The sequence below is a fragment of the Myotis brandtii genome, unplaced genomic scaffold, assembly GCF_000412655.1.
Source record: "Myotis brandtii unplaced genomic scaffold, ASM41265v1 scaffold44, whole genome shotgun sequence".
Taxonomy (NCBI): Eukaryota; Metazoa; Chordata; class Mammalia; order Chiroptera; family Vespertilionidae; genus Myotis; species Myotis brandtii.
The window spans coordinates 174,036-185,940 of NW_005366833.1; the positions used below are offsets into that span (position 1 = coordinate 174,036).

At 41.3% G+C, this 11,905-nt stretch overlaps 2 protein-coding genes across 2 annotated transcripts in view; one reads left to right on the forward strand and one right to left on the reverse strand.

Annotated features, from left to right (window-relative positions):
• Positions 1–8,079: 8,079 nt before the first annotated feature.
• The window catches only part of SPATA6L (spermatogenesis associated 6-like), a 46,277-nt gene continuing 42,451 nt past the window's right edge, over positions 8,080–11,905 (forward strand). The window contains exons 1-2 of the mRNA XM_014546266.1: positions 8,080–8,120; positions 8,302–8,346. Of these exons, the coding sequence (XP_014401752.1) occupies positions 8,308–8,346 (39 nt within the window). The 5' untranslated portion in view covers positions 8,080–8,120; positions 8,302–8,307. The remainder of the gene's footprint in view (positions 8,121–8,301; positions 8,347–11,905) is intronic.
• On the reverse strand, positions 9,301–11,899 carry PLPP6 (phospholipid phosphatase 6). Its single transcript, XM_014546267.1, has one exon. It carries the CDS (start codon positions 11,739–11,741, stop codon positions 11,253–11,255), a length of 489 nt encoding a protein of 162 aa, XP_014401753.1. The 5' UTR covers positions 11,742–11,899; the 3' UTR covers positions 9,301–11,252.

An 11,905-nucleotide genomic window follows, 5' to 3' on the forward strand; every position in this document is an offset into this window, starting at 1 on the left:
ACACGATTAGGGACGTTACTTCCGGCCTGGAGGGCGGGGCCGTGGGCGGTGCGTCCCGGCCCCCGTGTGTGAGGCTTGGCTCTGGGAGTCCTACTTTCTCTAAACACTCGGTTCCCTGCAGTTCTCATCGCTGCCGACTCACCCCGAGGGGCGCTGCGGGCCCAGTGCCTCCTGTGCTGAAAACAGGGAGGGAGACCTGGATGCCGGGTGATGCTCAGACCAGGGAGCGTCCACTTGTTTAAAATCTGCAATTCATTGCTATACATTGATATGTAAAACCAGTATTTCTGAAGCGAGGGTGTTGGGGCGCGTGGGTGGGTAGAATTTTGAAAAGCAGAGCCACTTTTCCTCTCATTGTGAGTTACACGCAACAAGAGTTCTGCGAGCCTGGGCTAGGAGGAAGACGCCGAAGGTGAAGGACTGGACCCCGCACGGCTTTAAATCATTAGACGAGTACCACTAATTGCAAACGGACAGGGAGGGCCTCCTGTATGTCTGCCTATCTCGTTTAGTCCTAAAGATTTATTCTCTATAGACCCAGCATGCCCAAGGTTACACATATCAAGGGTAAAAACTAGGATTAGCCTAGGTAATCTGACTTTAAAACGTGCACATTTAACCATCAGGCATTGCTGTCGTCATAATTATAGAGACTCCTAAAAAGGAGACGTCATTCCCCCCCAATCTATTAGACTGTCAAACCTTTGAAGTCAGTCAATACAGAGTGTTGACAAGAAATGCTCTGAGAGGAAGTGTTTGTATAACCTTTTGGGGAGGGGCAATTTGACTAAATCAGAGGATTAAGTGCTTTGATTCAGCAATTTCATTACCAGGAAATTATCCAGCAGTTATTTTTGCATCAATATGCAATGATTTATCTACAATGATTTACTGCATTTTTTGTGTGTGTGGCAAGAAAAAAAAAAGCCAAACAATCTAAGTTCCCATTTATAGAACTTAAAAAAGTTATGGTCTGTTATTACAATGGGATAGTATCAGTCTTTTCAAAATAGTAAAATAGATATAAATAAGCTCGTATAGAAATATCTCCTGAACGTGTTGAGTTAAAAAAAAAAAGCAACTTGCAAAGTTAGTTATATGTGTGGGCATATCTATAGCTGTAGAGAAAGAGAATGATCCAATTTGTGTAAAAACTGTGTATGTACAGGTATAGAAAATTCCTGGAGGGTAAACAAGAATTGCTATTGATTACCCCTGGTGAGTAAGGCTGGAAGGGAAGTTTCTGAGAATCATCACTTTCTATTCTTAGTTTTCCTGTATTATGCTGTTTGAATATTTTCCAATGGGTATCTGTTATATCTTAATAATTAATTACAAATAAAAGTTGAAAAACTAAACCTTTTAGTTTAGGAGTGAAAGCCGCAGGAGAAAATATGACAGCAGATAAAGTACAAAGGGGGAGGAGGCAAAAACACTGTATCTTTCATTAAAAAGTTATTTCAAATGAAATTGAAAATATTTCTCAGAAGTTTTCAGTGATTTCCCTGTACATAACATTCACCATACATAATTATGATTCATTCCCTGGAACTAGATGCATTGCCACCCAAGCAAAACTTGGGTTCCATTTAGCAATGAAGAAAAGCTTACGGGTGTTAGCTACTCAATCACATTGTCATAACTGCTTACATTCCTGTAATACCCAGTGCCAGTCTAATTCTTGAGCATCATCTCCTAACCTCCTCTACCTCTTGCTGAGATCTCTGTTGGTATAGTCAGTGGCCTCCTTTTAGTTCCTCAAACATACCAATATCTTTCCTGACCCATGGCCCTTTACATTTGTTGTTCCCTTTTCCTGGCTATCTTTTCTATTAGTTCTTTAAAATATATTCTAGTGGTCATGCTTTCCTTTCTAGATCTGAGATCAAATTGTCATACCCTTAGAGAAGCTGACCTGTCCACTGGGTCTAAATTAGGTTCTTATTCCTTCTCCAACCTGTAACCTTCTATGTCACCCCCTGGGTCTTTCCTTCTTAGTATTTTTCATAAGGTCCACAAGAGCATAGATTGTTTCTTGTTCACCCTTGTACCTCCATTGTCCAGAACAGTACCTAGTGCATAGTAGGTACTTAATAAATATGTGCTGAAAAGATGAGTAAGGAACTAATGAATAGAAACAAAGATAAAAAGAAAGATATAGCATTAAATAAAGGTGAAAGAGGGTAAAAAGGGAATGGAAATGGGTATATTTTGGGAGGAGGAGAAAGGGTAGATATAATAACATCAGAAGTCGTCTCATTTTAGCTATTGCTGACTTTGGGGCCTGAAGCCTTTGCCCAGGTAAAGTGGACACTTTTTAAAAAATATTTTTTTATTGTTGTAAAATGGACACTTTTTACAAGCCTTGGAACCAAATCATACTCTTCTACTTTCTTATATTGGATAATAAATATAATTCCTTGGAAATTGCTTTGGGTTATAATTAATCTACTACTCTCATGGACATAGAACTAGCCAGGAACTCAAAGGAACATATTAGTTTTTCCTGAAGGGAAATGACTTTAAAATGGAAGGATATGGAATATGTAGTCCAGAATGCCCAAGGGCAGTCCTTGTGGAAGAGTTTATATGGTGTGGTTAAGTAACTATTGAGCCTACAAATGCCAGCGAGGCAAAGCAGAAGCTAAAGAATAACATATGAGTTTGACTCATGAACTCTAATAAAGTTTGTGAAATATATCCCATATGTGGGCCCAGATCCCAAATGACTTAAAGATTGTTAAAAGTTGTTCAATTGCAATTTAATTCCTTCCTTGGAAGCATTCCTGATACTTGGGTGAAATTCTAGAGGTGTACATATACTTAATGAAATACTACTCAAATTACTAGCTCCTGTTTTGGACATTCACGAAGAGACCACTATTCTTATAATACAGTGCTTCTGTTTTTCCTTAAGTGGGGTTCCTGCTGAATTACTTGTAAAGTACTTTACACCACAATAATTTTCTTATCTGCATTTTGGGTGAATAAATCCATCATATTTTTCTCTTTAAGTGTATATGGACTTGTATTGAAGGGAATTTCATAGACATGCCACCAAGAATTCTTTTGATGGGCTATTTTAGGACAGAAGGATATCCGCATAAGGACATGATTTCTCTTCTTTCTTAAGTATGTGTTAAATATTTTAAAGTTGTTATTATGAATATTTTTAAATACACAAAACTATAGAATAATAGTAAACTTCAGATTAACCCAGATGAACAATTATCAAGCTATTGCTACATTTTCTTTATCCATTCCTTTTGTTCATTTCCTAGGATATTTGAAAACAAATCTTAGACATTAGATCATTTCTACTATATACCTTAATATGTATCTCTAAACAATGTTGATATTTGTCTTATATAAACATGAGGACATTATCATACCTATTAACTAGCATTATCATACCTATTGTTATTATTTAATACTCAAACCATAATAAAATTTCCTTGATGGTCTCAAATATTCAATTTAAGTTGGTTTTTTTGAATCAGGGTGCCAACAAAGTCCACATATTACATTTGGTTGTCAGGTCATCTTAAGTAACTTTTCATCTAAAGTATTTCCCCTTCCCTGCTTCCTTTGTTTTTCAATGTCATTGATTTATTGCAGATTAATTGGGTCAGTTGTCCTATAAAATGTCCCACATTCTCAATATGTCTGTTTGCTTACTTGTGTCACTAACAAGTTTCTCTATCCCCCAGATTTCCTTTAAGTGAAGTTAGCTCTAGAACAACTCTGCTCAATAGAAGTTTCTGTGATGATGGAAATAATTCTTCTTGCACTATCCAATATAATAGCCACTAGCCACACGTAGCCATTGAACACTTTAAAATGTGACTAGTGGAGAAACCAAGATGGCGGCATAGGTAAACACCGGAGATTGCTGCCGCAAACAACCACTTCAAAAATACAACTAAAAGACGGAACGGACATCACCCAGAACCACAGGAAGGCTGGCTGAGGAGAGATTCTTCAACTAGAAGGAAAAATAACAGCACACCGAGGCTCAGAGGAGGCGCAGTGTGGAAAAAACTCAGGTGCGGAGGTGCGCGCGCAAAGCGGGCTGGTGGCTGAGAGCGCGGTTGTCGTTTTCGGTCAGGGGGGAGTCTCAGACTCTGAGCTCCAGATACGGGCGAATCGCTGGGGACTCGGACCCAAACGGGAGAAGCGGGAGTGTCTGGCATCAGTTGGAAGGCAGCTTTCCCTCCGAGGTTTGCAGCGGTTCCGGGGGTTCTGAGAAGCAGAGCCTCTGGGAACAGGACTGAGGGCACCATAACGGCTCCCTCCGCCCGCCCTGTTGAGCCCGCCCCGCCCAAGCCCTGCGCAGAGCCATTTGCCGGATCGCCTCAGGCAAAGGCTAGATTAGCACCTCCCCAGAGGACAGAAGTTTTCCGCGGCAGACACAGCTGATTCACACAGCCAGTCGGCCTGGTGGTCAAATCCCTCTAGTATTAACTACAACAATCAAGGCTCAACTAGAACAAGACTGCGCACAAAGACCACTAGGGGGTGCACCAAGAAAGCATAAAAAATGCGGAGACAAAAAAACATGACAGAAATGGAGGATATAGAGCTAAAAATCGCAATTTTGAGGGCTTGCAAAAATGTGCTAGAAGCTGTCAATAAACTTGAGGAGAGAGTCACGAAAACTAATGAGACCCTCGATGCTATGATAAAGAACCAACTAGAAATTAAGCATACACGGACTGAAATAAAGAATATTATACAGACACCCAATAGCAGACCAGAGGAGCACAAGAATCAAGCCAAAGATTTGAAATGCGAAGAAGCAAAAAACACCCAACCGGAAAAGCAAAATGAAAAAAGAATCCGAAAATACGAAGATAGTGTAAGGAGCCTCTGGGACAGCTTCAAGCGTACCAACATCAGAATAATAGGGGTGCCAGAAGATGAGAGACAGCAAGATATTGAAAACCTATTTGAAGAAATAATGGCAGAAAACTTCCCCCACCTGGTGAAAGAAATGGACTTACAGGTCCAAGAAGCGCAGAGAACCCCAAACAAAAGGAATCCAAAGAGGACCACACCAAGACACATCATAATTAAAATGCCAAGAGCAAAAGACAAAGAGAGAATCTTAAAAGCAGCAAGAGAAAGAGACTCAATTACCTACAAGGGAATACCCATACGACTGTCAGCTGATTTCTCAACAGAAACTTTGCAGGCCAGAAGGGAATGGCAAGAAATATTCAAAGTGATGAATACCAAGAACCTACAACCAAGATTACTTTATCCAGCAAAGCTATCATTCAGAATTGAAGGTCAGATAAAGAGCTTCACAGATAAGGAAAAGCTAAAGGAGTTCATCACCACTAAACCAGTATTATACGAAATGCTGAAAGGTATCCTTTAAGAAGAGGAAGAAGAAAAAGGTAAAGATACAAATTGTGAACAACAAACATGCATCTATCAACAAGTGAATCTAAGAACCAAGTGAATAAATAATCTGATGTACAGAATGAACTGGTGATTATAATGAATCAGGGACATAGAAAGGGAATGGACTGACTATTCTTGGGGGGGAAAGGGGAATGGGAGATGCGGGAAGAAACTGGACAAAAATCGTGCACCTATGGATGAGGACAGTGGGTGGGGAGTGAGGGCGGAGGGTGGGGCGGGAACTGGGAGGAGGGGAGTTATGGGGGAAAAAAAAAAGAGGAACAAATGTAATCTGAACAATAAAGATTTAAAAAATAAATAAATAAATAAAATGGATAAGATGCAAAAAAAACAAAAAACAATAAAGATAGATTTTTTAAAAGATAAAGCATAATTTAGCTTATTTTGCAAGACTAACTTGTCCTTGGTCATTTCTTGCTTATGCCTCTGAAAATCATTAGTAACATGAACTGATTCCCGAAAAAAAAATGTGACTAGTGAGCCTGGCTGGCGTGGCTCAGTGGTTGAGCATCTACTTATGAACCAGGAGGTCATGGTTTGATTCCCGGCCAGGGCACATCCCCAGTGTCCAGGTTGCAGGCTCAATCCCCAGTGTGGGGCATGCAGGAGGCAGCCAGTCAATGATTCTCATCATTGATGTTTCTGTCTTTCCCTCTCCCTTCTTCTCTGAAATCAATAAAGATATATTTTTAAAAAATGTGACTAGTAGGAGTGGGGAGTGAGGAATTGAATTTTAAATTTAATTTAGTTTTAGTTCATTTAAATTTAAATATATGCATTTAAATATATATATTTGTAATCATGAGATTCCACCTTGTGACCTTGTCAGGGAGAGTGGCCTGTGTGGGATATGTAACTCTCTGTGCCTATGCTAATCCATACACACAGTGGATGAAATCCTAGATAAAAAGTATTGTGAGGAAAGAAAAGGATCTAGAAATGTTGCTTAGGCAGGTGGAGGAGGATGAACAGAGACAGAGGAAGAATAGCCAAAGAGTTGGAGGGAAACCAGAAGAGGGCTATGTCCTAGAAGCCAAGCAAGAAGAGCCCAGTTTTATCCAGGAGAGTTCAGTGAAGCAAGGAGAGTCCAGTTAAGTTTAAGAAGAACATAAGACGGGACATAGTGTCTCTAGGATGTCCATGTTACAGGGACAGTGACGTGGCAGGGTACACCTGGATTCAAGTGTGGCTGCTTCCCTTTAGCTGTGTGGCCTTGGGCAAAAGGCCATCTGATCTCATTCTACAGATTCTGCATCTATAAAATAGGGATAATAACATCTTCCTCAAAGCATTATTGTGAGGGTTACATGAATGATGCATACGTGATTTGTCTAGCACTTTCTAGGTTCTCAATAAAGATTGATTCCTCCCATTTTGTCTCTGACCACTTACTCATTTGTTTGACTCTCACTCTCCTCGATGTCTTAGCTTTGGTGTTGGTGGTGACTCACTGGTAAGGGTCAACACAGGTCCATTCCTCATATATCACTGTACTAGTCTGGGTGCCAACAAGCTGTTATGAGCTGACAAATCAGTGCTCTGGATACTGTAGGGAGCCAACCACCCACTTATGTACCTCTTGATATGTAGACAGAGCACCCAGGATTGGATAAGGACACAAAATACCCTTCTTCAACATACTCAGTTTTTCCCTTCCAGGGAAAGGAACTCCAACTACCAAACGAATACCTAATTTTTGTCTCAAGACATCTTTTTGCACTTGCATTTTGCATTTATATAAATCTCCAATACAAAATATTAATAATAAATGACTCATCACAATTAAATTTTTTAAGAGTCAGAATTGGCCCTACCAGATTTTTCCAATTTGCTAGAAGCAACCACTCCCTTCATTTTTATTTGTTAAATACAGTGAAGGGGGTGGGGGATGGAGGAAGGGAAGGAAATGCAATTTTCCCTACTGGTTAATAACTCTTGCCCTGTCTGCTACCACTGACGGTTTTTACAGTGTTAGCCTGGTTTTGGCAACTACAGTAACTACCCATTGGGAGATAATATAATTCATTGCTTGCATTAGGTTAACTAAACCCCCAAAAGAGAGACAGACAATTTGTATTGTGGCTAAAGCAGGATACCTAACTTTTTAAAAACCTTTTTAAAAATTATCCTTGTATTTCTAAAAAGCACATGTTGAATTTCTTATTGACAGTGTGTGCTTTGTGGACCAAACATGAGGACATAATGTTTCATAAACAAGAGAGTACCTTTAGGGACAGGCTACTATGTTAACTGAAACATCTTTGTGAGAAAGACATATGGATTGGTTTCCTCCCACACAAACACCCCGACAGGGGCCAGGAACGAATTTGCAACCCAGATAAGTGCCCTTGACCTGGAATCGAACCGACGACATTACGGTGCACGTGCCCACGCTCACCGCCAGGGCCACATCCATTTTTAGACGGACACTGTCAACATTTGGTGTAAAGGGAACCAGGGCTCTTAGCATCTCGCCACCCGGCTACCACCTCAGTACCTGGTCGTTCTCTCCCTTCAGCGCACAGTCTGGCAAGCGGACCGTGGGACCGCGCTTCCCTAGCGGAGCATTGAAGACGTGTACGCCTGCGCCTTAGACCTCGCTGGCGTTCTAAGGTGGAAGGTTGCGCGCTTGAGTTTCCATGGCAACGCGACGCTTCCGCCTTCTGGAAGCCTTAGCTCCAGCTCCGGCTGTGTGAGACCCGTCCGGGTGGGAGGGGACCTGGGCACTGGGGAACAGATGGGGGTAGGAGGAGGTGGGAGCTGGGGAAGTTGCTGGGGACATTTGCTCCAGGGATTGAACTAAACTAAGAAAGATCGGTCCTAGGCTCAACGCGAAAGGATCTTTTCATTCCGGTCCTTTCGCCCACGCAGGGAACGATGCCTCTGGAAGTGGTGGTGGAGTTGCAGATCCGGGCGGTAAGAAAGATCAACGAACCTCCCTCTCCTTTCGCCCAAGTCATACTCTTTCCTCAGGTTCTGAAATGGTCCCTGGTCATTCTCACCACACCCTCTCATTCACCACACAGACATTATTATCTTTTGGAACAAACAGTACTCTGTCCCTACGATTTTCTACACTGGTCTTCCCAGACCTCCTAACCTTTACTTCAGCTCAACCTCTTCCCCCTTTCCTCCCCCTTAAAGCCAACTTGTTTCTACCTTTATCCTGAAATTTTGTGTTCTTTAAAAATAACCCTGTATTAAGTCCAAGGAGGATTTTCTTTTCTTTTGCAGGATAAAGATTTGGGAAAGGTTTAAAACCCTCTTTTAAATAACCAGGTTAGAATTTTATTTCATAAAGCCTCATTACTTCCTGATAATTTTTCACTTCTAGGAACCAATAAAATATTTAAAAGCTATTTCCCCTATTAGCTCTGGTTTGCTAATTCCAAAGGGGAAATCAATCAACTGTCTTATAATTATCCACTGAATCTTGCTTAAGTGAGATACTGTGGCAGGGTGACTCCACTGTTTCTATTTGGGCCAGTCATTCCTCTTATTTCAGTTCCCATTTTCCAATCCTTCCATCTGTAGTGACAGGCTGTCCTGCAGCTTTGCCTCCTAACTGTAGGGGCTTCTCTCCTGGCCATGATTACAAGCAAACATGCCACATAGGTTATGGCTATGGAAAATATGGTTAGTCTCTATACAATTGACAAATGCAGTTTCATTATACACACAACTACAAAATAAAGAGCAGAATTTCCTGGATGTTCCACTTTTACAGCAAATAGAACCAGGCTATATCAGCCGTGCAATATCAATTGCAAGCTCTCAAAATGTGTAGTAGTAAGGTGAAGGAATTCTTGAGAAGGTGAGTGATAAATCAGTCTTCCTCTTCATCAAGGCAAAAATGAAACACTCATTTCATTCAATATTATTGGTTAATTTTATTTTCATTTTTAAAAGGCATTCCTCAGTATACAATTAATTAACAGTGAAATCAGTTTTCTACTCTACAGTACTTAGGATTCTCCAAAAACAGGGTGAATTGATCTGTGCTTTAAAGCCAGCAAACTAGGCCCCAGAAACTAAGATAGGGAATTCCAGAACTATATCTAGCCAGTAACCAGAAGGTAAGCCTAATTTTGAGCCTCTAATATTCAGGTTTGTGAACACTATAAGAAATGTCATGCTTCCAAATATCTGGCCTGAATATTGTTACCATTAAAATAAAGGATCTCTCTAAGATTAAATGATAAAGCAAACTACTTACTGCTTCAGTTTGACTCTGCAAGTGAAGAGGTAGTCTGTGTTCAGGATGTTGTGGGAATGAAAATGATTTTATTTGAAAAAGCTACTCTTTTATCTTGAAGAGTAGCTATTCCTCTCTCAGTGTGCCTCCCACACTCAGAAAATTTGTTTCCACCCAATCATAGCCTTACTTGTCACAACCATTCTCCAGATTCCTATGTGCACCTCTACTAGTTTATGACAGATCAAAGGTTATAATCCATTCTATTTATAAATGTCAAAATAACTTGTCAAAGGTTTTTAACTTAAAGGTTCTTAATTTTTAGGTAGAGAGGCATTTAAAGCTTACCCTTTCAGTTTTTCATGGTCAAAGAATAATGAGCAGCGTCCACTCTACATTTGGTGATCTTTGTTCTTGTGATTTGGGGGAGGCACCATGAATAAACTGCTTTAAATGTAAAGGTCAATGTAAATGTAAATTTAGGAGTTAGTTGTACCTTGTATAGCAGCAGACTCCCCTGATTAATTTCAAATGAAATACTGTTACTTAAAGTGTGCTGTGTACAGGGAAACCGAATTCCATATGAAAAAGTATTAATAGACAAGGTCATCCTTGTGGTATAGCTGAAAAAGCTCACACTTTTGCATTGCAAAGAGTCACATTATTTTCCCATTTTATTAACTCAGTGGAGGAGCTTTTTTTTTTTTTTTTTTTAATTCAGTAGAGATGACAGGTAGCAGGGCCCCATATCCTACCATACTGGTCCATTGACATACTAATAGTATGTGGTTAGCTACCCCCAAACTCTCAGTTTCTCTGACCTCCTCAGTAGCTTATCTTTTCTGCATAAGGCCATTGTTCTATCCTCCCTTTTTTTCTAGAGACTATAGATATGCCCGTCTTTCAGTGTATCTTCTTCAAGTAAGTTCTTGGCTTGTTCTCTGAATGCTAAAAGATAATATTAGAGAATAGTGGAAACTAAATATAAATTTAAAGATCTTTTGAAGAGGTAAAAGAAAGTTATGTACTATAATCTCTCTTCTCACTACCAAGTCCACAAAGATGAAAGAGACAATAAACTAAAAATGCTTACCAAGAAAATCAACATTAAGAGGAAATCTCCCCAGCTGTGATAACAGATCTTCAGAGAATAAACTAGAAAAAGCTATGTCTTAGACTCTTAAATAACTAAGAACTATGATTAGTATGCAGCTTATCTGCCTATATATTTACAGAATGAAGATCCTTTTTTTTTTTCAAAGTTCAGTTCACAAGTGATATATTGACGTATAGGATCACTACAAAATACAATTTTTCTGATGTCAATTTTGAAAAAACAGCAACATTACAATCACGCCAGCTCGATTTCTTTGCAGTTGTCCTGGAGATACAAACAGTTGTTGAATGTATAACAGTGGGATTTTTTTTTTCTTTCTGTAATATGGCTGTGATCAGTAATGGCCAGCATGTGGCTTCAGCCTAGCAACCCATCAAGAGGGACACCTAAAATTCCAAAGGAAGCCTGAAATGTCCTAAGAGGGACAAGCGGTATGGCTGCTGGCTTATGTCAGCATGATCGCATGTGGAAACATTTAGATCTCCTGGTGCCATAACGAATAAGACGGTGTCATTGTTGGTTCCACAGTACAAAGAGGACTGGAGCATTGTGCGGTGACAGCCAGCAGTAGTCCACGATGCTATACTGCATGTAGCCCTGGAAAAAGCCAAAAGCCACGTCGGTGACATTGTGTCGCCCCAGCATGACCCTGGAGAGGCCCAAGATGAAGGCCCACAGTACCACCAGCACCCTCAGTGGAATGGCCAGCACCAGGTGGTTCAAGATGAACCGCGACACCAGGGCGGCCCTGGTGGCATGGCCCGAGGGAAAGGAGTACTTGTCCACCGAGAGGGTGACAAACATGTCCATCTGGTTGTGGGCTGGGCGACGCCTGCGGACCAGCCCCTTGAGCAGGGCCACCAGCAGCAGGTCCAACAGCAGAGCGAAGAGCAGGTTCATCAGCACCTCGCGCCCGGCCCAGCTGTCGCTCCTGGACAGGCAGTAGAGGGTGCCCAGCAGCCAGGGGATGCCGTGTCCCGAGATCTCCAGCAGCTTCATAAGGGGCCGCACGCTGCCCCAGGACGAGCTCTCTCCCGCGCACACCCCCAGCTTCTTGGACAGCCACAGGTCGATGGCCAGCAGGGAGCGCAGGGCGATGCCCAGGAAGGACGGGTTCAGGTCGATGCGGTCCTCCTCGGGCAGCGGGGGCGGGGGCGCCTGCG